We start from the raw sequence: 27,046 nt of genomic DNA on the forward strand, positions 1-27,046 counted from the left end.
CGCGTCCCCTGCATCGGCAGGCGGACTCTCAACCACTGCGCCACCAGGGAAGCCCGAGGCTGGGTTCTTAAATGTGAGCGTACACGAGAGGCTGTTTAAAGTGCAGATTCCTGGGCTGGGCTCCAGACCCCCCGCATCAAAAGCTATGCGGGAGAGACCAGGAATCTGTGAACAAATTTGAAAACCCCAAGGGGATGCCGATGAGGTGGTCCTTGAATTTCCTTTGGAACTTTAAACAATGGGCGGAGGGAGATGAGCCAGAAGCCGGGCAGGGAAGGGACATCTGGAGTAGTAGGGTGACGGGCAGGAGAGAGAACTAGCTGCGAATCCCTTGTTTAGCCCTGAACTCTTCCTCCTGCTTCACATCTGTTACCCCCAACATTCTTCGTCATCCCTGTCTCACAAAAAGGAAGCCGAGGCACAGAGAGGTTCACCTCTCTGTCTAAGGTTCCCCAGCTGGCAAGAGGCAGAGACAGGATGTGGACCTCGTAGTTCAGCTCTGGGCCTGTACTTTTCACTCCCGTGCAAGGACAGGGCAGGTGGGCAGGCGTTCTTGTTCGTCCAAGTCGTGGGTCATCAAGTCTTCAAGACGACACGATGAGGACAGAGGCGAGGCTGTGGGAAGTGGGGAGGGTATGAGGAAATAGAAACAGTGCCGTTTGCATCCTAATTTCAAGTGTGTGTGTGTGTGGTCTGCAAAGTCAGGAAACAAATTTTTGTCTGAGCAATATGTTAATTACAAATAACTGGTTAGTTTTCAAATAATTGGCTCAATATTTCCCTTGAGTTTCCAGATGTTTTGGACACTCTGTAATGTACTGATTTTACTTTTCAAAGTTCACAATTAGCCCCATTGAATTAAATTTGGAGGGACTTGACTGCGAGTTGATTATTTAAAAATTGTAAAAGAAGTTCTCCCAACTTTGCCGCCTGCTGTGCACCTCAAAGGTGAGGACAGAGACACCGGCAGCCTTAGGGGAAGGCAGGGTTGAGGGAAAGGTTTTTCCAGGACTAAGCTTGAGCACGATCACAGGCTGAAGGAGAGGCGAGAGGAAAAGGGAAGGGAACCTGGCGGGGCTGGAGGTGGGTGGCATCTGGGGGCCTGGCACTGAAGACCCCGGTAAATGCAGGGCAAGGGGATACCCAGGGAAGCTGTGCTGGGTAAAGGCCTCGGTTTCCCCTTTAGCTTGAGGCAAGAACTTGTGCTCTGAGCGTAGGGGGGTGGCTGGGTGCAGTGGGCAGAGCCCGAGGACCTGGGCTCTGCAGTCCCCTGTCCCCTCTCCCTGCAGGTCAGGGGCCTGAGTCGTGGACTGCAGCTCCCTTCAGAGACTACAGGGCCCTGGCTGTCACCAAGTCTGCTGTGGGGAGGGTGGCTTTTGCCCCCATGAGCCCTGCTGGGTGACACCTTTGTAACTGCCTGCGGTCGGGCCTGGAAAACCACACATGGGTTTCTAACCAGGAGCTGGACTCCTTGGTGGGAAAAGTTATGCTTCCCCACCCTAACCTGAAAACCCTAACCCATCGTCCTGCTCAACACCCTTCAGTATCTTTCCTCTCCTTCTAGAATAGCCCAAACTCCTTCTCATGCAACACGTTGTTTTCTTTTTCCATCCTGTCCCTTCCACACTTGCATTCCTCCTTTCATTCCACTCACACTGCTGCCTGCTCGCCACACGCACATTTGCACGCACGCGCGCGCGCGCGCACTCACATACCCCGTGCCCTGGGGAGTGGGTAGGCTGGGCACACTTGACCTTCTTCCTGGGCTGGCCGTCCCCTTCCCCCTCTACCCACTGTGATGAAGTCCCTGCTCTTCCTCTGGCCTCGGCTCCACTTTCACCTCTTCCTGCCACTCTGTCCCTGACTCCCCAACCAGGCCCTGGACTCTGAGCCCTCACTCCCCACACCTCCAGAATCTCACTGACCGAGAGGTACTCCACACCACCAACCTGACTGCCTCCAGGGCCCAAGCTTACTTTCTTTGGGCCCCCGTCTGGGCCACACGTTACAGGCACATAGAAGGTGCTCGAATGTTTGGTGAGTGGATGGGTGGTAACACCCAAAGGAAGGGGAGCAGGGATTTTCAGCTGGCCACATCACCACCCAGAATAAAGACTACTTCTCCCAGCTTCGCTTGCAACTAAAGTCTGACCAATGAGATTTAAGTGGAAGATTTAAGTGTGAGACTTCCTGGAAAGCCCCTTAAAAGAAAAGGGATGAGCCCTTCTTCCTCCTTTTCTCCTTCTCTGCTACCTGGAAAGCTAATGCAATGGCTTTTTCAGCAGCCACTTTGGGCTATGAGGTGACTTTGAGGATGGAACCAAGTCTAGGACAGTAGAGGAAAAAGATAAGACCCTGAGTTCTTTATGATCGTGGATCCATCATATTAGCCCTGAACTGCCACCTTAGCATTTCTTGTTTTGGTTGGGGATGGGAGGGTACCTTCTATTTTGTTTAAATCTCTGTGATTAGGTCTCCACTACTCATAGCCTGACCTAATCCTAACTGACCCATAGAGCCAGCTAGAGAGGGGTGTGAGGACTTCCAGATAGGAAGATGTGGATTCTAGTCCTGAACCTCCTGTCACTACAGGTGGGCATCCCTCCAGGCGAGTCAGTTACCACCCGACTTTGTCTTCATCTGTAAAATGAGCTTAACGATCACTGCCCTGCCTATGTACAGGGTGGTTGTCTAAACTGAATGAGGTCAAGTATATAAAAATGTTCTGTACATGTAAAACGATCACAAATGGAAGGAGTGTGTACCACCTGCGGGGATGGGGGGGGCAACTCGGTCCCCTGATTGGCCAGGTGCAGCTCAATCAACTCAGTTGAGCCTGGACCTTCCTTGAGTGGTCAAGGCCAGAGCCAGTGGGTGTTCAGCTCCATCTGCCTATTTCCCTCTGGGCTCTTTCCAGGGCAGCACATTTTTCCAATGGCCCACCTCCTCAGGGAGAGCCTGGCCCACAGGCAGGGAGTGGGCATGTGGTTGTTGGTCCTGATGAGGACCAAAGTGGGTGAGATGTTCCCTCAGCCAACCTCTCCGAAGGAGTCAGCGCCACCGACATCACGAAGGGTCTTCAGAGGATGTGTCCACACCCGTGGGCTGCTGGGCCTTTTCACCCACTGTTTATTTCATACAAGTACTGCTCCTCGAAAGGTTCCAGGCTGCACTCCCCATCCTCGCTGTCCACACCACCAGAAGAGACCTCTTATCCTTAATTCCCTAACCTGTCGCAGATGGTCTTAAAAGAAATGCCAGAGAAAAAAATTTCCTTTGATCAAAAGACACATCTTAAGATGTGTCTACTCTGATTACAACCCAGTGATAAAAAGCAGCAAGAATTTGCCACAAAGAGGGAAAAGGAAATGAGGTCAGCTACAGTAGATCTAACTGTGGATGTGCTTGCTGGAAGCCCAGCCTGCACTGCAATAACAGGAGCTCCAGTTTATTGAGCGCTGAGTCAGAGCTGGTCATGATGTAGTGGCTTGGTGTGTGCTAAGCGTTTAAAGCCCTCAACTCTAGTTTACGAATGAGTTCATTGAGCCTCAGGGAAGTAACTTGTCCAAAGTCTCGTAGTTAACAAGCTGGAAACTTCCGATTCTAACGAGATCCATCCGATTCCCAAAACCCCGTACACTTTCCATTATTTTCTCCTGCAAGTTTCCATGCTTGGCATAAAGCAGCATTTCTTAATTACGAGTACAATATTATGCAACTCAATTGCACATTACCCGTGGCCCTTTGATCTCTGGTTATACCGATGTTCTCTTTTCCCCTACTTGCTTTCTAATGATTGAACAAGACCTCGAAGGAATACAGTCCTAAACTCGTTTTATTAGATCGTCTCGGTTTTCCAAGAAAAATAGCTCCTGTTGGTCTTTCTTGTTCATCTGGTAACCCAAAAACCTCCCATTTTTTTTCTCACTGCAAAATAGCGTGTCTTTATAAAGTACCTGCCTCTAGCTCAGTATTGTGCTGAAGTATATTTTGTTGTGTCCAGTTGGAGGCAGCCACTTCAGCTGATTGTCTGATGTCAGAGGCGAGCCTTACACTGTTTCAATAACGAAGCCAAGCATGGCGGCTGGGCACACGGGCTTAGGATCTGACTGGCCTGAGTGTCTCAGCCTCCTCATCTGTAAAGTGGGAAAGTGATAGAACCTACCTGAGGGGTTGTCTTGAGGGCGAACTGAGCTGCTTGTTAGTAGGGAGGCTGTGTGAATAACAGCTCTACCTGGGAACTCTGGATCTGAACCTCAGCTCTTCCGCACTGGAGCAAGTTACGTATCTCTCTGTGCCTCAGTTTACCCTTCTGAGAAATGGAGACAATGGTAGTTCCTACATCACAGACTGTTGTGAGAATTAAGTGAGTTAAGCGTGTATAGCTGTTAGTGCTTGTCACTACAGAACTCTGGACAGGTGTGAGATAAATGCGACGTAGGCGCAAAACACACATCCCCAGCCCAGGCTACCGGCACTGAAGTCACCAAGGAGGTCTGAGTCCTATCACTTGCTCTCAAGGAACATAAATTCTAAAACATACATGAAACAGGTAGTGAAAAAAACCACACAAAAGTACCACGCAGTGGACTTCCCTGGCGGTCCAGTGGTTAAGACTCCCCGCTTTCATGGCAGGGGGTGCAGGTTCGATCCCTGGTTGGGGAACTAAGGTCCCGCATGCCACGAAGCATGGCCAAAAAATAAAAAAAAAATTTTAATAAAATAAATAAAAGGTTTAAAAATAAAAGTACCACACAGTGAGAGCCATTTCATCGGGGTAACCGCCAGGGGGAAATGCAGTATTTCAGCTGGCAGAAGAAAACCTTCTTTAGAACCTGTGCTCAGCTGAATAATGGTCCTTAAATGTATCCAGGTCTGAATCCCTAGATGGAAAGAGAATCTTTGCATGTGTGATTAAATTAAGGATTTTGAGATGGTGAGATGATTCTGGATTGTCTGGATGGGACCTAAATGCAGTCACACGTGTCCTTATAAGAGGGATGCAGAGGGAGATTTGACACAGAAGAGGAGAAAGTAATGTGGCCACAGAAGCAGAAATTGGAGTGATGTGGCCATAAGCCAAGGAAGGCGGGCAGCCACCCAGAAGCCACAGGAGGCCAGGAATGGATTCTCCCTTAGAGCCTGTGGAGGGAGCGTGGACCTGCTCACACCTTGATTTTGGCTCAGCGGAACTGATTTCAGACTTCAGGCCTCCAGGACTGGGAGAGGATAAGGTTTTGTTGGTTTAATGCACCACACCAAGTGTGTGGTAGTTGTCACAGCAGCCACAAGAAACTCATACTGCACGGTCGGCTGTAAAGTGGGAGCTGCATCTGAGAGTGTCTGGTTCCCAGTGGTTGGAGGTGGTAAGTGTGATTCATCTGCAGATAAAATGCATAATAACGATGATGCAGAAGTCCACCGCTTAGTTGCTGAAAAACACTGAACATCTGTTTTCTGACAAAGTGTTTCTAAAGAATCCAGGGAGTTTCAGGAAGGAATCAGGGCGGAAGGCAAGCAAAGGACCTTGTTTTTCTGTGCTTGGCTAGCGGGAACCTGGCCTCACCATCTGATATATAGGCAAGTCTGTTGGGAGTTGGTAGCAATCTTCAGACGTTGTTTTTGACATACCCCAGAATAATTACTTCTATTATAAAATTACTGCCTGAACGTACATAAACAAGAGTGAATTTTGTGATATGTTTAATAGGAGGCAGGGCTTTTTTTTTTTAATAAAAGTGAAAAATACCACCACAAATCCTACAGCCACCATTAGCAGCAGCCCCAGACTTTAGGATGCTGTTGTACCAGCCACAGGTGGCTCAGGAACCAGGGCCCCGAGATGCAACCGCATGACAGGCTAATGACCTCCCGTTGGGATTCTTGGAGTTGGAATGGGAGACAGATTGGATAAGTGGGTTCTGTAGACCCTCCTGTTTACATCATCTGTTCACACACCAAGTCCAACTTGAACCAGTCACTGTCATAGCTTTCCAGGTTCCTTATGGGGACCACCAACTTGCCTGGAGGATCTGGATGGGGTTTCACTTCCTTGGATGTCTCTTGCTTACCCTCTGCCTCCTTGCTTTCAAGCAATGGAAGGGAAAGAGCCTGTTCAGCCATCATCTGGACCACATCTGTTGATGGCAAGCCGGCTCCCTGTGGATTATTTTGGTGGACTAGTTAATTTCAATTTTTTGTGAGCCCACTCTTGGTTCTCTTTTTTTCCTCACACAACCTTTAGCTCTGTTCATCTCTGCTCACTTCCAAGCTCCTTTGGGCTCAGTTAACTCTCATCCTCTCACTGACATCATAGCCCTCAGAGTGGCCTTAACCAGATGAAAGTCAAGATCACTAATTTACCAACGAGATTTAATGAAACCTTCAGCAAACCATAAGCACTTTGCCAGTGCCCTTAGGAAGCAGTCCTCACAGCATCCCTGTGAGGTCATTGTTGGAGTATCTTTGGCTGCGGTGGTGCAGAATCAAACCCAACAGAATTGGTAAAGATCATGCCCACAGCACAGCCCTGCTGCTTGTTAGAGGAATCGCACTTCAGAAAATTTACCAAGATAGTAGTTTTCCCATCTTTGTACTTTGTTAGTTAGTGTTCTCCATTTGCTTGGGTTTATCCTTTCAATCCCTTTGCTAATTAAATCACTGAAGAGTATATACTGGTAAGAATAGACACCATCAATGGTCTGCAAACAAAACTCCTTTCTGTTATTGATGATAAACCATTTCAGAGAAGACCAGGCTGAGTCTAGAGGGTTCAGATAACTGTAAGGGGAAGGCAGAGAGAGTAGTTTATGGCCATAGGACTTGGCCACCTCAGGACAACATGTGATGTTCGTTAAGTTAATGACTGATGGGACATGGGCCTGGGCCTCGGATTCTTTGTCTTCCTTTGGCTCCATCTCATCCTGCCGCCTTCTCTCTTTGACCACAATGGTGCACTTCCCGTAGGTCTTCTTTGCCACATCACAGAACTCCGAGAAGAGGCTCTCTTCTTGTTTGATGCATAACTCATCCTTTAGGAAAATCCGATATTTCCAAGGCATCCATCCTTGACTACCACCGGCATGCACGATACACCAAGTTGGACTTGGCATGAAATAGCCATCACTAACATCTTCCCCTGTTACAAGACTCTCCGGGATATCAGTTTCCCCAAAATATACAGTTGTAAACCCATCATATTGCAGTGTTCTCAGGGTTTTCAAATACTGGAGACATTGCTTCCTCTTCATGCTATTGAATAGATTTCTGATAATAATGTTTCTTAAAAGAGGTTTTGCAAAGGGAGGCATGGTCGCTCCTCAAGTGTTTTTCAAGGCTTGAGTGTCTCCATCTGCAGAGATCTGGCAAGAGTAGGATGATGACCTCATAAAGGGCTTTCTTACAGCTGAGCTGGTCCCATAGATACACTTTAGATTTCAAAGCATCATGAAACACACACTCAGAACAATTCCTTTCTGGCTTATATGACGTGGGAATGGGAATGGCAAGCCATCCAAGATGTTACTTTGACATTGTATCTGTAGTAGGTCTGGAGAGAGATTGGCAATTGTATTAGTTTGCTAAGGCTGCCGTAACAAAAGAGCAGAAATTTATTTTTTCACAGTTCTGGAGGCTAGAAGCCCAAGATCAAGGTGTCAGCAGGTCTGGTTTCACCTGAGACCTTTCTCCTTGGCTTGCAGATGGCCACCTTCCCCCTATGTCCTTATTTGGCCTTTCCTCTGTGTGCCCGCGTGTCTCTGTCCTAATCACTCCTTATAAGGACACCACTCCTGTGGGATTGAGGCCCACCCATATGACCTCATTTTACCTTAATCACCTCTTTAGAGACCCCGTCTCCAAATATAGTCACATTCTGAGGTCCTGGGGGTCAGGGCTTCAACATGTGATTTGGGGGAGACACATTTCAGCCCCTAAGGCAACCTTTTAACAGTGATGAGCCGAGTTCCTGACTCATTTCCATATAGGTCATGCGGATGGAGTGTAGTATATTTGTTCATTTATCCATTCTGAGCACCTACTATACACCAGGCATTGTGCCAGGCCCCAGGGGTACAGTCATGATGTGTCTGGTGAGACCTAGACACATATATGGTTTATGTCTGTGTGCACATGGACCCTGTGCCCGCTGCCTGTCCACTTTCACAATCAAGAGTGGTCTTTCCAGATGGCAGAAAGGGTACGGCAAACAGCGAAAGAAAGTCAGCCTGCATACCTGTCTTTCACTGGGGCTGCCAATTCTTGAGCTAATTCAATACCCCGTCTACAAAGGACTTTAATTTTATATACTCAAGGCAAAATGACAGTTTACTTCAAACTCTAGCAGCCTCTTTAATTTCCTTTGTATTTTCTTGTCTCCTTAAAGATCTTTCATAAATGTGAATAATGGGTTCCATCCAATGAAGATGTGGACAAACTGATTTATTGGGTCCTTTTCTCTACTGTTGAATGGATGAAGATTTTCTTCCCACAAAGTTTTCTTGGGACTCAAGTTTAGGCAATGCCAGACAGTAAGACTGACCTAGCATAGTAAAGTTAACATGAAGCCTGTGCTCTCCAAGCAACTTTCTCAGAGGCTAGAATCAGTGGGCTTGGGTTGATAATTGTGGCCATTTTCTCTCAGAATTTTTCTTCTGGTGGCAGGAACCATTTTCAGACCAAATTTGATATGGATGCTACATATGTAGAAGTGTGGCTGCTTGGTTGAAGTGGTAATGGTGGTCCTAGAGCCCCCCCCCCCCACCCCGTTCAGACACTCCTTTCTGCCTCCTGTCCCACAGGACCCTGTGGCCTGGAGCGATGTGAAAACATTATATAATACAATGAAGTCAATTCCAAGACAATGATTCTTTGCTTCTCTCTCATCCAATCTTCAGTTATGTATGGATATGAGAAACATGCTCAGAAGTGTAGAAGAAAATGTATAATGTTACCTTTGTGTAACTATATGTGTGTGTATAAATGATAAAGAATATACATACTTGCTTGCATTTTCAAATATAAACGACAGAAGAATAAACCTAACACTAATTAAAAATGCTTACCTATAGGGGAAGGGATAGAACAGGAGGGAGGAAAAAACGTGAGAAATCTTTTCTGAATGTATCTTGTTTTATAATTTTGACGAGAAAATTTAAACATTTCACATTTTTTTTAAAAAAACAAGAGTAAAAAAAGGAAAACTAAAACACAATGATTTCTAAAATATGCAGGAAAACTGAAACTAATGAACCTCACTGCTTATCATGTCAGAAACCAAAACAAACAAACAAACTCAGTAGCAATGTATACTCCTACCCTCCAGATTATGGTCTCTCAATATTATTTCCTACTGAAGGAATCAGGGTTCCTTTGATTGTAGGTCTGGGGAAGGAAATGTGCAAGATGAGCTTGGGACATCTTGTCCAGCCTGACAGAAAGGAAGCCAACAAAGACCACAAGCATCCACCCTCACTGGCCCAGGGAGAGGCCAAGCCTGCATCCGGGCAGGACCAAGAAGTAGCCTGCCAGGCAGCAAAGTGGGGTCTGGACTCAAGCAAAGCATTGCACCATGGACGGCCAGAGAAACTCACTCCTTCCCCTGATGCTATGCCTTGTGGCTTTCCCCTTCTTGACTTCAGGTTCTGTTGGGAGACACTAAGGGCTTGGGAGAAAGAACCAAGCTTCACCTGGGTCACGTCCCACTTTGGAGAATTTGCATGGTGGCAGAAGGACCCCCAGGAGGCAGTAGGTATATGTCTCCTTGATGACTTATAAGGCAACACCTTTTAAGTACCTCCCAGGACTCAAGATAGAACCTTGCTTCCCCAGAAGCCTCACACCCCACACCCCTTCCCAGTCACAACCTTCTCCCTTGGCCCTAAGAGTCACTACTATCTGCTTTTCTAGAAAGCACTTCTGTACTTCTTTCTTCTCCACTGCCTGGGTAACGGATATTCTAAGGTAGAATGCTGTCACGTTTAATTCATTGAAATTAATTTTGTATAATTGGGACATCAAGTTCGTTCGGTTCAAAGACGGAAAGTAACAGAAATCTTAGCTCAGTGTGTAAGTATTAGTGTGGTTCTGTTGGCACACCTGCCACAAATTGTGCTCGTCACCAAAAAGGGGGAACATTTGGAAACTGGTTTCACCAACCGTAACCTCCCCCCACCAAATCCCATAAACTAAAAGAGTTGCCACACATATACACAGTTGTGTGTTTACATGTGCTACTTTGAGTCTTATTCCACAAACTTGGTTGTGCAGGAAACACTATGCTTATTTTATTTTTGAATTTAATTTAATTTTTTTTTTACTATACAGCAGGTTCTTATTAGTTATCTATTTTATACATATTAGTGTATATATGTCAATCCCAATCTCCCAATTCATCACACCACCACCACCCGACCTGCCACTTTCCCCCCTTGGTGTCCATACGTTTGTGCTCTACATCTGTGTCTCTATTTCTGCCCTGCAAACTGGTTCATCTGTACCATTTTCCTAGGTTCCACATATATGCGTTAATATACGATATCTGTTTTTCTTTCTGACTTTCTTCACTCTGTAAGACAGTCTCCTATTGATATAAATCAATCACACTGGACTCGGGCGTTGTAGAGGCTCCTTACCCCGCCCTCAAAGCCAGAGCGTTGGCAGGATGCTGAGGCCACCCCTCCCTGCTGCTCACTGTGGGCACATGCGGATGTGGCTGCATCCAGCCCTGTGGTCCCGGCACCGAGGCACTGCAGTCCTGCTGGGGCCAACAACCTCAAGGCTAGGATCCGGCCCACTGAGGTGTGTGCCCAAGGCCACTGCCCCAGGAGACCCAGCCAACTCCAGGGGGACCAAGAGTGAATAGGCTGAGGACCCCTCCAGTTCCCCCAACCCAAGAGGCTCTGTCTGGCCCCAGGCTTGGGTGCAGCTCTGCCCCGATTCTCTCCTCTAGGCAGCCCTGTCCTCCCCTACCTTCTGCAGGACAAGTAGCACAATCTCAGCTACAGGGGAAGAGGACCTGCCCTCAGGCTTTCGGCCTGGCGTCCTGAATCTCCTCCAGGGCAACGAGCACAGAGCCCCGCACCCCCTACAAAGGGCAGGGCAGGAAGGAAAAACTGCTGGGAAGAAACCCAAATTCACTGCTCAGCTCAGCAGACGATCCACCACTGAGTGTGTGTGTGTGTGTGTGTGTGTGTGTGTGTGCGTACACGTGTGTATCAGACTTTTCATCATCCCACAACCCGCTGTTGGAGTGTCACCCCCAATGAGACATGTCTGTCAAGTGAGGTCACGAAGCCCCTGCTCTGTCGGTGATGGGATGATGATATTGTTCTAGAGCACTTAGTGCCAGGAACAGCCCTGGTCCCTCAACATGAAGCATCTTGGTTAACCCTCATGGCGACCCATGGAGCTGGAATGATTATCACCCCGCTTGGGAGACAAGTCGCTTGGGAAGAGAGGACAAAAGTGCCCCCTCTCCTCTCTTTGCCAACCAGGAGAAGAACCCCCAGTCACCTTTTTTCCACAAAAAAAAATTCTTAAAAAAAAATCCTTCTAATGTACTTTCTAGAGCTAAGGAGAGTTGACCAGAACCAAGGGGGGGCTTCTCACACGCCTTGACCCTCCTTACAGCTGCTTTTCATCACACATAGGATGAGAGAATTGGACCAGGCAAGGGAGGAGTTTCATTCACCCCAAAATGTGATCTTTCTCTTTCCTGTGGAACAAAAAAGATGCATGTGAGTATGGATGTAAGAGTGTGTGTGTGTAGAGTGTGTACACATGTGTGGAAGTATGTGTGTATGTGAGGTGTATATGTGGGGTAGATTTACACATGTGAGTGTGTATGTGTGTGTGCACATTCGTGAGTGTGTGTATATATGTGTGGGATGCTGTGCGTGTGTGTTGTGTGAAGATGTGTGTGTGAATGTGTGTGTCTGCATGTGAGTGTGTGTGGACGGTATCGTGTGTGTGAATTTTGAACACCTGGACCTGTGGGAGGACATGCATCTCTGGACGCACTTCCTGTGTTCTCAGCAGCGGAGCAGCAGTGCTCAGAGAGGCCGCCTTCCTCAGGCCCGGCCTAGCGTGACAGCACCCCCACTGGGCACTCCTCCCACGGCCCGTGGGCCACATCATCCCCAGCTCCCCGCCGCTGGGAAGGAGCTGGAACCGTCAGGGTGATCACCAAATTCTCTTCAACCTTCCTCAGCTCTCTTCTTGCCTCGTTTAACGGAGGCAAGACTCCCACCCCCAGCTTCTCCCCCCAGCTTCTCCTCCCGCCTTCACCTGGAAGACAAGAACCAGCCCTCGGGGCTTCAGCTGCTTCCTGATACTGCTTGGAACAGCACTGAGGAACTGTCAGAGGAGCTTTGCTTATGCCTTGGCCCCGAGCTCAGAGGTTCTGATGGAATTGGTCTGGGGCGAGGCCCAGGCATCATCATGCTTTTTGCAGACTTCTGTGTGATTCTAAGGTGAAGCCAAGTTGAAACCCCCTTTTGAGAGCAAGGCCTGATCAGAGCCTGGTGGGGACCTATGGGTGTAGAGCTGGCAGGGACCCCAGAGTTAGTTTTAAAGGGAACAGAACAATTTTTTTTCCTCACATAAAATTTATAGACTTCTTTTTAATGTAGAAAGGTTTGAGTTTTATGTGAATGAGAAGGATAGAATGTAGGGAATGGGACTGGCCTTTCTTCACTCCTGCAGAGACCCGAGGAACCTCCATGGAACAAGGAGTCTTAGTCCCCTTGTGCTGCTGTAACAAGTTACCACAGATGGGGCTTAAAAGTAACAAGACATTTATCTCTCACAGCTCTGGGGGCTGGGAAGTCCAAGATCAAGGTGCCTGTAGACCCAGTAGATACAGTGTCTGGTGAGGGCCCACTCCCTGGGCCCTCAGACAGTCATTTACTCAGGGTTTCCTCACATGAAGAGGGCAGAAATTGGAGGAGGCAAGCTCTCAGGTCACTTCTCCTAAGGGCACTAACCCCATCATGGGGGCCCCACCCTTATGATCTCATTACCTCCCAAAGGCCTCACCTCAAAATACATCACATTGGAGGTTAGGATTTCAACATATGAACTTTGTGGGGGACACAAACATTCAGTCCTTAGCACATGGTTTGAGAACCTGGGATCTGGTTCAATTCTGTAGTAGCCATTGATACTCTTCCTGGATTGTTTGGCTCTGGACTTCCAGGCTCAGGGTAGGATGGCACTTCCCCACCCCCTTGTGGTTGGGAGGACCATGGGCTACTTTAGCCTGTGAGTGGTAGGCAGGTGTGATGTGCGTCTCTTCCAGGCTGGAGCATTTAACCATCCAGGTGAGACTCTCTGGAGCTCTTCCCTTCAACACTAAGACCAGAGATGTTTCAGACAGTGGTTGCTCCAGAAACCTGGCTCTCAGAGCAAGGACAATAATGACACAGAGCAGAGCCCCAGCCAACCCACCGTGTGCAGGGGGCATGAGAGAGAAATGAACCTAGCCCAAACCAGTAGCCTTCTCATTCCTCACCTTGGATGAAAATAAAGGTAAATTTTGGACAAATAATTCACAGAAATATCACATGGACCTAGCTTTGAACTTCTTGCCCGCTGTTTGACAATATACAGGTTTCTTAGCCTCCCTGCACCTCAATTCCCGGATAGCACACACCTCGTGGTGTTTATAAAGGGATCACCCAGCTAGTGTACATCAAGGCACCCAGCGTTTGGTAGTGTTCATTAAATGTTAGTTTTCTTCTCTTCCTACGGCACCTTTAATGGACACATGGTTGCCTCCCTGCTTCCATTTTCCCGACCACCCCCTGACCCCACTCCCCGACAGTGCCCTGAGTTCGGTTCCAGTGTTCACCTGTCTCCCATGAAGCTCAGGTTCTTTTGGAGGAAGCCGTGTCAACTCCTGCTCCAAACTTAAGCCAATCAGCACATCCCACTCCCCCAGCCACTGTGTGTTTCAGGGAGTGCTCGTGACATAAGCAGCCCCCAGTAAATCTCAGGGATCTTGCCAGGACTTCTGGGCCTCAGGACCTGAGAGGGGCCCAACCTTACTTCTCTCATCTCTCTTTCCCCAGAAGGAGATCTGTCCTCTGTCCTTCGTGCAAAGAGCCTTGCTGACACTTGTTCAGACACATCTGACCCCAGCAGGGGACCTGATGTCCCCTGGGCTCCAGCTGGGACCCCCCGACTTGTTTGTTTTCTGCTAATTAAACTTCCTAATATAACTTGTGCTAAGTGGGTTTACAAGGCAGGGAATGTGGGGTAAAGGGCCCTGCCTGGCCTAGAGAGGCTCCCCACTGCACTTCCTGCTGATAAAGAGACACATGCATGAAAGTGCTTGTCTGGGATTGGTGGCAGCTTAGGGCAGAAGGCATGAGGCAATCAGGGTTTCAAACAACCCAGGAGGAATACGACTCGGGGGCAGACAGCTCAGCATCTCCCCAGCAAATAATAATTACAATAATAATACTCTCCAAAGAACTTCAGGATTTGTGCACACATGAGAGCAACACAGAAATCCATGTCATGGAAATGATGTGGCTTAATTTGACATTTACGACGTTTATTGGAGGCTCATCAACTGCTTGGTTTCACTTCATTAAATTTTCCAGTGTGTCGAATTATATTGCTAATGCTGATGGTGGATGACATAAATTTCTTTTTCTGCTCTGACCTGAGGTTTATTGATCAATTTTGCAGTTCTGTTGTAACACATTGTCCCGAATCACCCACACTTTATACATGCTTCTTTTACAAAGAGTGCATGGCCTGTGTCTTTCTTCCTATAAGGACGCTAATCCCATGGTAGGGGCCCCACCCTCATGACCTCATCTAAACCTAATCATCTCCCAAAGGCCCTATTTCCTAATACCATCACATTGGGGATTAGGGCTGCAACATATGAAATTGGGGGTGGGAGCACAAACTTTCAGTCCATAGCACACTACCAATGGCCTAACTCCCTCACTGGCTGTCCACTAGCCTGTGCTGGCCTCTGTCCTGGGCAGTTGTTTTCTGCAGCCTTCCCATCGTGGTTTAGTGCACAAAAGACTATGTGGTACCCTGCCCGTGAGTGGGCTCCCTATATCCCAATTCTCTATGCACCCTTTCATCAGCCTTGGCTCTGATGGGCCAGGGAAATTGTTAACTGCTGCCCAGAAACTGTGGCCCAGGCAACCCTGTGAACATCACCACCCAGTGGCTGCAGCCATAGCTTCTCCAACGAGGTCTGCACCTCAGCCTTAGGGAGGGACCCCCTTCCAAGTTTGTCCTTCCCTGGGCACTCTCCCTCAGACGTTGGATATGCTTTAGAGTTCTCTTTACATCTTCATAGTTTCTTCCCTATTGTCATTTAATAATTCTTTATATGAAACTTCCTCTGTTCAAATGACTGCGTGGTTTATCTCTAGCTTCGTTGGTGGGTGTTAGCATAGAGGCAGCATAGGACCTGGGGATGCAGAGAATGGGTAACAGGCACACGAGATAATACATGTAGAACATTTGCACCTGGTACACACCAAGTCCTTTTATTTTAGCTGTTATTATTTTTAAATGAATATTGCTATTTTTTTTTGGCACATCTGTAGGAGACTGGGCAAGGGGAAAAGGCTTTCTGGAAGAGAGGATATATGAGCTGCCTTGAAGACAGACTAGTGAGTCAGGCCTATGGGTGGAAAGGGAGCCATCAGGGCCAAAACCAGGAACTGGCCCACCTCCCATGGTTGTTATAAGGACTGAAATGAGACAGAAAGATAAGTGTACTTTGTAAACATAGAGAGAGATTATAAACAGTAATAATCCAACTCCTTTTGCTTGCTGGAAGCAGACCTTAAGGACAACCAGTCCCCTGTGCAAATTCCATGCTCATTATATTTTGTCTGAGGACTGGACATTTCCACCAGGAGAAAGTGCCTAGAGAAATTGTTAGTACCTACTCTCCCAAATGGAATAGCACCCATTGTAAATAACTAAGTTGACACACTTGCAACATTCACTCATTCAGCAAATACTTATTGTGTGTTTGCAAGGAGTGAGTGATGTCAAAATTAATAAGATGTTGTCCTTATTCTTAAAATCATATTCTCATGCGTCGGTGGGGGACACAGACTGCAGACCAGTATTTGTAGTCTTATGTGATAAGTGCTCTAATAGATGGACCAAGTTTTCAGGTGCCCCCCTCAAGCACTCACCCCACCCTCCCTCTTCCCCATACCCACTCTACAGGGATTTGGTTAAATTTTGTACCAGCTTCCCCATGACTTTTGTTACCTCTTGATAGTTTAGCTAAAACTAAACTGGAACTAAAGCGTTCCTGTCCCCAGCATCCCATGTCCGCCTGCTGCTTCAACTCTACCTGCCACAGACTTGACACATCACCCAGTCCCTTCATGGTCTCCCAGACCACTCACTTCAAGCGTTTGTTTCATGAGTTTCCTAACATTGTAGATCAGAGCTGGTGGGACTGGTGGTGGGCGAGTCATTGGAGACATTTCTCAGTGTGTTCTGCCATCAAGCTAGATTCCTTAATCACCCCTCTGTCTTTTCCTCCCTCCACCTCTCTTGAGAAGCAAATTCTTCTCCTGGTCTCCTGTAGAATAGTTTCACCCATATTCAGGAGCCTCTGGGGTCTCACATCCTGTACCAAATACTTGGTAAACAAATACAGTTCTCATCCTTGGAGAAATTCTGTTAAATAAAATTTTCTCTTTGACCCATCCAAGTGCTTACCAGGTGCTATGGCAGCCCTGGAGGAGCAAACAAGTCTGCCTTAGGAGTCAAGAAAGTTCCACAGAGGGTGATATCTGAGCAACGGTTCTTTTTATTGGCATTTTCTTCCTAGACTTAGTGCCCTCAGGTCACATAAGGGAGCACATGACCCAGCCTCAGCCAGTCAGAGCTCTCCACTCCCTGGGTCCACCCTCAGCGATTGGTCCAAGGGGTGGGCACCTGCTATACCTGATCCAATGCAATGCTCTCCTCTGACATCTGAAACGTGAGCAGAGGCACAAAGAGACAGCGTGGGAGCCGAGCCATCTTCTGGGGGGACCCTAGAGAGGAGGTTCTCCAGCTGAGGGCACTGAGTGAGGGGCTTGAGCAAACTGACCTCTCTCCTTCCTGAGGCCTGGATAAGCTGCTGCCCTTTAGATGCTGTGAGCTAGCTCAGTTGCCTTCTCCCAGATCCTCCCCCCGCTGCCCCCATTTTTTTTCATGAGTTAGCTAGAGTTGGTTTCAATTTTGCCAGGAGAAGAAAGTCTAACGTTACTTGAAGGGTGAGTTGACATTCTTCTGCTCTGGTGGAAGTCTAGACAATCAGAATCAGTTCTGAGAATCAGAGCCACCTGCCACTCTACGAAAAGCTGGGTAAATACTAACAAATGTTTACCCTCTAAATTCTTTTTTAAAATCCTCTTTTAAAATCTTGTGGTAATTATATCACACCAGACAAATCATAATGCAGCAGAGCTGATTAGACTTTTATTTAGAAGAGATGTGTTCTGATCACCCAGGAAAGCTCTGGTGACCTTGATTTGATTTGGTACAAACCCTGGTACCATCAGCCACAAATCCCAGAGGAAGCCATTCTTGGAGACAGTGAACCACATCCATTCTACATTGATTTTAATTTTAATTTTTAAAATTTTTGGCTGGGTTGGGTCTTTGTTGCTGCACACAGGCTTTCTCTAGTTGCGGCGAGCGGGAGCTACTCTTCATTGCAGTGCACGGGCTTCTCTTGTTGCAGAGCATGGGCTCTAGCCATGCGGGCTTCAGTAGTTGCAGCACGCGAGCTCAATAGTTGTGGCTCGCGGGCTCTAGAGCACAGGTTCAGTAGTTGTGGCGCACAGGCTTAGTTGCTCTGCGGCATGTGGGATCTTCCAGGACCAGGGATCAAACCTGTGTCCCCCTGCATTGGCAGGCGGATTCTTAACGACTGCACTACCAGGGAATTCCCTCTATGTTGATTTTAAATAATTCCCATTTCAGAGGAAGGCCTTCATCTGACCTGATCTGCTAATCTTGGAGAAAACTTACTATAGGACAAAGAAAGAAAAAGTGTCTGAATCTGGGACTCAGTTTGCTCTGTTTCTGTCTCCACCAGTGTTGGTGAAACATGCAAATCTCTTCCGCAGTCACTGACTTGAACACACACTGTGGTTCTGGAACGTCTCCCTCCTAGTCCAGCTACATAGGTTTTGCCCAGACAGTGATTAATTGCTGTGAGCCTAAACATGTTAGATTTAAGGGATTTTGCACAAAATATTCTTAATACCTGAAGTTCTTTCCCACCAGTCTAGCTTATAATGGAGCCTACACGGATCTAATTTCCACCCAAGAACACATCTCCCTGGCAAACTCTCGGCCCAGCTCCCCAAAAAGTGGGTAAATTTGGATCAAGCAGGGAAAATGTCCTTGGATCCCATGTAACTAACTGTGTCTGGGTGTCAGTGGGAAGACAGTGGCTTTTGCTCCTTAGGAAATACCTTTGGAGCCAGTCCTGACCTCATATCTAACAAGGCAAGCCCTTTAAGGAGTTTCCACAACAAGAGTCAGGGGTTAGGGATTAAATGGAACAAAATCTCACTGAATGCTCTTTGAGAGGTCAAGTTACGAGAAATCTTGCAAGTGACTACTGAGCTGACATAAGCATACCAAATCTGTGTTTTTCCTATAAACACAAAATCCTATAAATATAAAAATCTTTGTGAAAGAAATTATCCCACCTTACCACATCACATTGCTTTTTTATCAAATTCCACTCCAAGGCCCACTTCCTTCAGGAAATTATTTCTCCAGTGGTATCATTGAGGATATTTTTGGTTGAGGGGGACAGAAAGCCTACCTCCAAAGGACTTAATAAAGGGAATTTATTGGCCCATAAACTAAAACATTCCAGTGGGAAATTAAGGCTTTGGGCACAGTCTGATCAGGACTCTAGCCTCTGTAATTTTCTCAGTTCTCCTCTTTATGTTGGCTTTTGCCCTCGAATTGGCTTTTCTCACGGTGAAAAAATGGCTCCAGCAATTCCAGACTCAGATCTGTGTTTAACACCATCCAGCACAAGAGAGGGCATCTGTGTTCCAGAATTCCCCTTGGAAGTCCTTCCTGTCACTCTAAGGCTTACTTAGGTCATGGGTCCAGCTTGGCCCCAGTCAGTGAAGCTGGAGATAGGATGCACTGATTAGATTAACCTAGGTCTCTTATTTCAGCCTTGCACTGGGAGTAGTTTCAGCTTTCTTAGAGCCATATGGCTTCCCAAATGCAAATTAGGGGGTGTTGGATTAAGGAAGAGAAAAATGCATAATGAGGAAGACACCAACAAGAGAGTATGTATTTTATCTTCAAATTCACTTAAGTTCTGACGTTTTGCTCCCATTTTAGTGCATTCTGCATTCTACTCACTGTGGATTACATTTTTATCTATCTTTGTGTCTACTGTTTTATCCTGCCCTGTAAGCATCTCAAATATATGAATGAAGCCCAGCCCTAACTGTATAAACAAACCAACAATTTTACTGGAGAGCCTGTGAGATGATGATGTGGAAAATATGAAAAAAAGAAAAATAGTTGTAAGTCTACCTCATCCTCTCAAAAAAAAAAGCTTGGCATTTAATTCTAACCTTTATTAAATCATTGGGGCTGGTTGCTGACCACTGTCTGAAGACAGGAAAATACACTTTATTTGTAGTCCAGGGGACCCTTCCCAAAGCGAAACTAGATAAACTTCACAGAAGTTGGTATAAAATATATTTTTCTCTTTGCCTACTGAAAGCCACTTGTAGAAATTCAGCTAATTGTAATCTCTCTAAATTAATCAGTCTGGTAGGCAAGATCCCATTTCTCTCTTTTTTTCTTTTTTACACACACACAAACACACACCACATCCTTTTTTTTTTTTTTTTTTGGCTGTGTTGGGTCTTCGTTGCTGCACGCAGGCTTCCTCCAGTTGGGGCAAGCCGGTGCTACTCTTAGTTGTGGTGCGCGGGCTTCTCATTGCAGTGGCTTCTCTTGTTGCGGAGCATGGGCTCTAGGTGTGCGGGCTTCAGTAGTCGTGGCTCGTGGGCTCTAGAGCACAGGCTCAGTAGTTGTGGCGCACGGTCTTAGTTGCTCCGCAGCATGTGGGATCTTCCCAGACCAGGGCTCGAAACCATGTCCCCTGAATTGGCAGGAGGATTCTTAACCACTGCGCCACCAGGGAAGCCCAAGATCTTATTTCTTTCTGAAGCAGAGACAAGAATATAAGTAACAGATATTTGTAAAACATTTGAATGAATCGTTTGATGTCTAAGGTAACAAAAACTAAAAGTGACTGTTTTGTCTACATATACAACTTGAATTTCATGGACTTGATTCAGAGCACAGGTCATCAACTGTTATGCAGATGGGTTCTCCTGTAGAATAAGGTAATACAGCCATTACTTATAGCTATTACCAGTAGACTAGTCATTTCCTGATCCACAGTAGCATCACCACCACCACCATCAACATCAACCACCACCACCATCAACATCAACCACCACCACCATCAACATCAACCAACACCAACATCAACATCAACCAACACCAACATCAACATCAACCACCACCACCACCAACATCAACCAGCACCACCATCCACATCAACCACCACTACCACCACCATCAACATCAACCACCACCACCACCATCAACATCAACCAACACCGACACCATCAACATCAACCACCACCAACATCAACATCAACCAACACCAACACCATCAGCATCAACCACCAACACCACCATCATCAACACCAGCCATCAACCACCACCAATACTACCATCACCACCATCAACATCAATCACCACCACGACCACCACCACCATCAACCATTATCACCACCACCACAACAGGGCTTATATTTACATATTTATTTTACTTTCCAAAATTCATCCATATGCATGATCTCATTAGCTCTTATCTACTTTGTAAGATTGGCAGAAAACTGGCATCACTATCCTCACTTTATCTGTAAGGAAACTAAGGTTCAGAGGGGTGAAGTGATGAGTGCAAGGGCAACAAAGTGATCAATAGTCAAACTCAGACTAGAGTCTGGTTCTTCTGACTCCAAAGCTAATGCTCTTTTTCAATGGTCCCCACCCTCTCAATGAAAATGAAGAACTTCTGAAAATGAAGATGTTGATATTGACAACTTTGGTTCGATATTCCAGTCAGAGTTTTTAGAATGAATGGCCCTCTGGGACCATATATCCCAACCCCATAGTGCCAGATGAGCCACTAGCCACTCAAAGTTCATGTGACCCTCTAGAAGTTGAATTTTCATCCAAGGGATTTGACTCCAAATTCAGCCTTCTTTCCATGACAAGAGGCCACCTTCACATATACACCAAGAGTTTCCCAGATTACTCTAAGAACACTGGATGTCCCATGCCCTTTCCTGGAGCACAAGCTTTTCCAGTGAAGGTTGAGTTGGGCTGGAAGCCACTAGCCCTGCTCATCTCAAAGCACCAGAGAGCCTGAGAAGGAAACAGGATGCTGGCTTTTGGTCATACCCCCATCCACCAGTGGCTCAGTGATGCTCTTCCAGCCCCACTCAAGGGCTTGACTCCTCTCTCAAGGTTCCAGTTAAATCCAAAGCTGCTCCCCAAAGCAAGAAGTTTGGGCCTTTTCTACAGAGGCCTGCTTGCCTAGACTTTCAAGGGATTCCTTGGATTTCAGTGTGGGGCTGCTGTTTCCACACATTATCCCCAGGCTGGCCTGGTTGGGCTGCAGGACAGCTCTGTTCCTAACGGGCAGTGAAGAGCATTTGGCTGCCTTGCTCTGGAGCCCTTTCTTCTTAAGTTCAGAGGTCAAATTTGAGCAATAAATACCTTCCAAGGATTTATCGTTCTTTCTGAGGATGTTGCTGGCCAGTCAGAAGAGGAAAATCACTCCGTAGATGCCAATGATGGTGAGGATATACCAGGCGGCACTGGTCCCCTCTGGAAGCTTCAGGGCCCTGATGGAGTTGGTGCTGTTCCTTCCCTCCAAGTGGTCCCTCAGCAGATGCCCCAGGACAGGGCTGGCCTGGGTCTGGTTGGGGGATCCCTGATCCCCTGAGAAACAGAGAGGTCCAGATGAGACCCAGCATTCTGGGCTAAAGTTTGCCTGGCCAAGCCAATAGCAGTGTCTTTACATCAGTGGGAAAATGGGACTGCTGAAAGAGGCTTTCTCTGTTCAATGGGCAGAAGCCTAACAACATACGTGTCAATATATTCCTTTTAGACAAGAGAAAATCACACAAAAGTTTAATAACATGTATACATGGGGGAGACCCAGGAAAACTGAGTAACTCCCATGTCAATATATTTTTAACAATCAAGAGAGTTCAAAACACCAAATTCTTGAATAGGAAATGCAACATCATAAAGATGTCAATTGTCCCTAAGATCATCTATAAAACTAACATAATTGCAATTAAAAGATCAGTAGGATTTCTTTGTGAAATAGACAAACTCTGCATACTGAAAAAGTTTTCCTAATTAGGAAAACTCTGAAAGAGTGATGAGTGGAAATTAGTTTCGCCAGAAATTTAAACCTAGCCAGCCAGAAAAATGTTTACTGTTGTTTGAATGAATGAGTGCTTTATTTGCCCACAGCCCAGGTGGGGCTTACTGGGCTTTGCAAAGGGCATGAGGAGCTCTTCAGAACCAAGTACAGCTTCCCCTTAAAAGTCTCCCTATAAAACTACAATAGCTAAAACAGTGTGACATAATACATAGACAGGAAGACCAATGGAACAGAGTAACAACATCAGTAGAGTTGGAATTGGAATTTGGTAGATAATAAAGGGGTGTTTCTGATCAGGAAGGAAAAGATGGATTATTCAATAAGTAGCATTAAAACAAGATAGCAGTGAGTTCACATCTCTCACCTCATGCCCCAAAACAGTCCAGATAAATCAAAGATTTTAACATTAAAAAAAGAAATAATTTAAAGTACTAGAAAATAGCATGGTAGATTTTTTTCCCCCTTATCATCTCAGTGTGGGATATCCCTTTCTAAGCAAAACACAAAAATTCAGAGGTGGAAAAAAAAAGAAGATAGAAAGAAAATGCTAAATTCAACTACATAGAAAATTTTAAAGTGATTGCATACTATAAAACCAGAAGACAAATGACAAAACAGAGAAAAATGGCAATTTATTCCACTAAACTTCTTAATAAGCTTCAGTTCTATAAGAAAAAGTCCAAAACCCCAATAGAAAATATGCAAAGGATATGGGCAATTAGGTCGGAAAAAGAAATGGACCTTGAACATAAGAAAAGCTTCTCAGTATCCCTCATAATAGGAGAAATGCAAATTAAAACTGCAGCAAGATAACGTTTTGTTATCTATCAGGTTTGCAAACTCATGATGTCTCAGAATACACTGGATATGTCTGCAGGGTTGTCAGGACCTTGCTTAATTGCTGATGAGAGTGTAAATTTATACAACCAATATGGAAGGCAGATTGACAAGGTCTATTGACATTACAAACGCATTTACCTTTGACATAGCGATTCTACCTGTAGGAATTTATCCTAAAACTATGCTGGAACATGTCCAAAACAATGCATGTTTAAGATTAGTCATCGCAGCATTGCTGTGATGACTAATGCTTAAGAACAGCTTGAATAGCATCAATTGGGAGATGGTTTAATCCATTTTGGAACATCCATGCAGTGGAATACTATGCAGCGATAAAAAGTAACAAAGAATTTTCTTGGTACGAAATCTTAACAAATAAAAAAGTGTATAGTGATATAGCTGATACGATCCTACGTATAAAGGAGGGTATGTTATTTGCTTGAAGCTTATGTATGTGTAAAATATCTCTGGGAGAATATACAGAAATTGGTACCTGAGGTTGCCCATGGGGAAGAGAACTGGGGGCAGGGGACGTAATTTTCACTGATGCCCTTTTGTATATTTTGTACCATGTGCATTTATTTTCAAAAAGAAATTAATTTAAAAGTGGAAGAGTACAAGTGGGCACTTTTCTGGTCTCCTTGGTGAAGTGCCCCTGGGTAAAGACACTGTGTCCCCTTCCAAGACCAGAAGATTAAGATCTTAATTGCCGTTTAACTCAAAACTGTTTTCTCTACTAGGAGAGCCAGTGAAAATGAAATGATAAAAGTCAGAGAAGTAGTACTGTGAGACATTTTCCAGCTGTTTTATAGGTTCAAATTCTCATTTCTTGCTCTATGTAAACACGGATGTATCCAGACATGTCATAGGATAAATCCCATCACCTGCTGGGTAGACCAAAGGTGCTCCATAAGTGGTTTCTATTTGATAGTCACTTGTTGTTCATTCATTTTGCAATGCAAGGCTCAGAGAGACCAGTAGTTTTATTATAGTTAATTGTCGAATGAATGAATAATCTATTACTTTGAGATTAAGGGAGAAACCATTTAAAAATAACTGTACAAAGCACATGTGACACAGCCCAAATTAACAGATTTCATTATATAAAATTTGTCACTCATAAGAAACAGTACAGTGACCAGGAATTTTTTACCGCTGTTGATAGAATGGTTTGAGAACTTAAATAAGGAAAGAGAAAATGTTCCCATAATTATTGTGAAACAAATCAACCCAACAAGAACATCACAAACTTTAATTAGGGCAAGAGAACTTGTTTAAACCTGGAACGCATGTATAAACTTATAGACCTTTCTGTGGATTGTTATAGAATGATGTAATATGTTCAAATACATATAAAATATACCCAACTAAGAACTACAGAACATTAAATTATTTGAAAGCCAGTCCATTTTCCACATGAAAGAAACTCAGTATTTTAATTATTGCAGTACATTGTTCTTTACCTTTCTTTTTAAATGTATAAGTCAGATGGTATCTTCTATATCCTGTAGAAGAGGCAAAGCTTTTCATCTGTGCTGTTTTGCACTTATAAATTAATAATGTGACATATATAAGAAATTCTAGAACTGCTCACCCTTGTGTCAGAGCAGAATACTCACGTTCCATGAGGTGGTCTTTTCCTTGACTCTTAAGGAGGCAAGTATAAGCAGCTGCCATTGAAAGAGAATAACTGCTTTTTGCAAATGATCACAGTCCTACTGAAGTCAGGCTGCACTGAGGTCCAAGAGCAGATAGCAACGAGACACCCAAAGAATCTTAGGGCAGCACCAAATAGAAACTTAGCAGCGAGAAATTGGACTCATTTTCTCTCCTTCAATTAATCAGAGGATCGAAGTCCATCTGTCATCCGTTGGCTCAGAATAGAAAACACTTCCTGGCTTTGGCTCTTGCAGAGAAGATCCAAAGCACAAGAGTTGTTTAAAAACATGCTGGTACCAAGGAGCCTCCAGCTCTCGCAGGTCCCATCCAGGACAGTGGTGGCAGGAAGCTCTCCGAGGCTGGCTTACAGCCTGGAGGGTTCCTGAAATTCCCTGTTCTGCACCTGTTGCAGGTGTGGCTGACTGTCAGGTGTGGCAGAGACCCGTTGTCATAGGGCCAGGAAACTCCATGGTCAAGAGTCACCAGCTTCCTCTAGGACTGTCCCGGATGAGGAAACCCAGACAGGAAGGAGCCTGTGCAGGAGGACACAGGTGAGGGAGTTGGGTCCCCCTCAGGGATAAGTGGGCGAAGGGCTCATGGGTCAGGCTGTGAGGAACGGGGCTTCTCTTTCCCACACCCCTGAATCACAGGCCATATTGGAATCAAAGCAGATTTAACTAGACCGGGTGAGAAGAAGAGTCCGGGAGAAAAGGGAATGTGGGGAGAAAAGGTCGGAAGACTTGGGCCGCTTCTGTGATGCAGCCATTGTTCTCTGAATCCTCATTAATGTGGCCCTGACCTGCCTAACTCATGAGGTTCGCAGGCTTTTAAGATGTAATTTGATCAAATTTCCATCAATGAGGGACTAGATAAGTAAATTTTAAAATAGGCCATATGATTCAGGGATTCCACTCCTAGGTATATACCCAGGAGAAATGCAATCGAATATCTAGACAAAGACTCGTATATGAATGTTCCTAGCGACATGATTCATAATAGCAAAAAAGTGGAAACTATCCAAATGTCCATCAGCTGATGAACAGGTAAGTAAAATGTGGTCTATCCATATAATGGAATATTATTGGGGGATAAAAAGGAATAAAGTACTGATACATGCTACAACATAGATGAACCTTGGAAGCATTATGCTAAGTGAAAGGAGCCGGTTACAAAGGACAACATGTTGTATGATTCCATTGATATGAAAGGTCAAGAATAGACAAGGCTATAAAGGCAGAAAGTAGATTAGTGGTTGCCTAAGTTTGGGGTGGGGGGACTAAGGGGTGATAACTAAGGGATGCAGGGCTTATTTGGGGAATGATTAAAGTGTTCGGCAATTGATTTGGTGATATTTGTGAACATACCAAAATCCACTGAATCATAGACTTTTAGTGGGTGAAGTTTTTGGAAGAAATCTGATTATTCAAATTTATTACCGTCAAGAATTATGCAATGATGCTGTAGTTTTCTTAACAAATAGAAAACAGACTGTGTACAACAGTGAACTCTACAGCACTAGCATCCACAAGGTAAAAATGAATGTCTCATTCAACATTACCAACCCTGTGAACTCTATAGCACTAGCAACCACGAGGTAAAAATGAATGTCTCATTCATGGGATGTGGATTGTATTTCAATAATATAATAGAGGTACACAATGGAATACTACCCGGCTATGAAACAATGAGGAAGCTATCTGTGTACTGACGTGTAAAGATCTCCAAGATGTTTTGTCAAATGGAAACAGCAAAGAAGAGAGTATGTTACCATCTATGTAAGAAAGTAGGGGGAAAAATCATCCAGATCTGATTTTGCTCATATAGGCATCGAAGAGCCCCTTAAAGGATGCCCGAGAAAGTAAGTGCAAGAGGAAGCTGGGGAGGCGAGAACTGGGTAGATGGAGGGCAGGTGTGGGAGGGAGAATGCTCACTGTATATTCTTTATGAATATAAAGAAGATTAACAGTGTTAAACACACCCATTCATCAAATGTAAATCTTTGTCAAAGCTCTATCTAGGCTCCTGCTG

General features: G+C 45.5%; 1 protein-coding gene across 1 annotated transcript; it reads right to left on the reverse strand.

Moving 5' to 3' along the window:
• Window positions 1-6,539: 6,539 nt before the first annotated feature.
• C8H21orf140 (chromosome 8 C21orf140 homolog) lies at window positions 6,540-8,026 on the reverse strand. The gene has a single exon (XM_007112259.2). The coding sequence runs from the start codon at window positions 7,308-7,310 to the stop codon at window positions 6,540-6,542; it is 771 nt and encodes a 256-aa protein (XP_007112321.1). The 5' UTR covers window positions 7,311-8,026.
• Between the last annotated feature and the right edge of the window lie 19,020 nt (window positions 8,027-27,046).

The sequence above is a fragment of the Physeter macrocephalus genome, chromosome 8 (genome assembly GCF_002837175.3).
Source record: "Physeter macrocephalus isolate SW-GA chromosome 8, ASM283717v5, whole genome shotgun sequence".
Classification (NCBI taxonomy): domain Eukaryota; kingdom Metazoa; phylum Chordata; class Mammalia; order Artiodactyla; family Physeteridae; genus Physeter; species Physeter macrocephalus.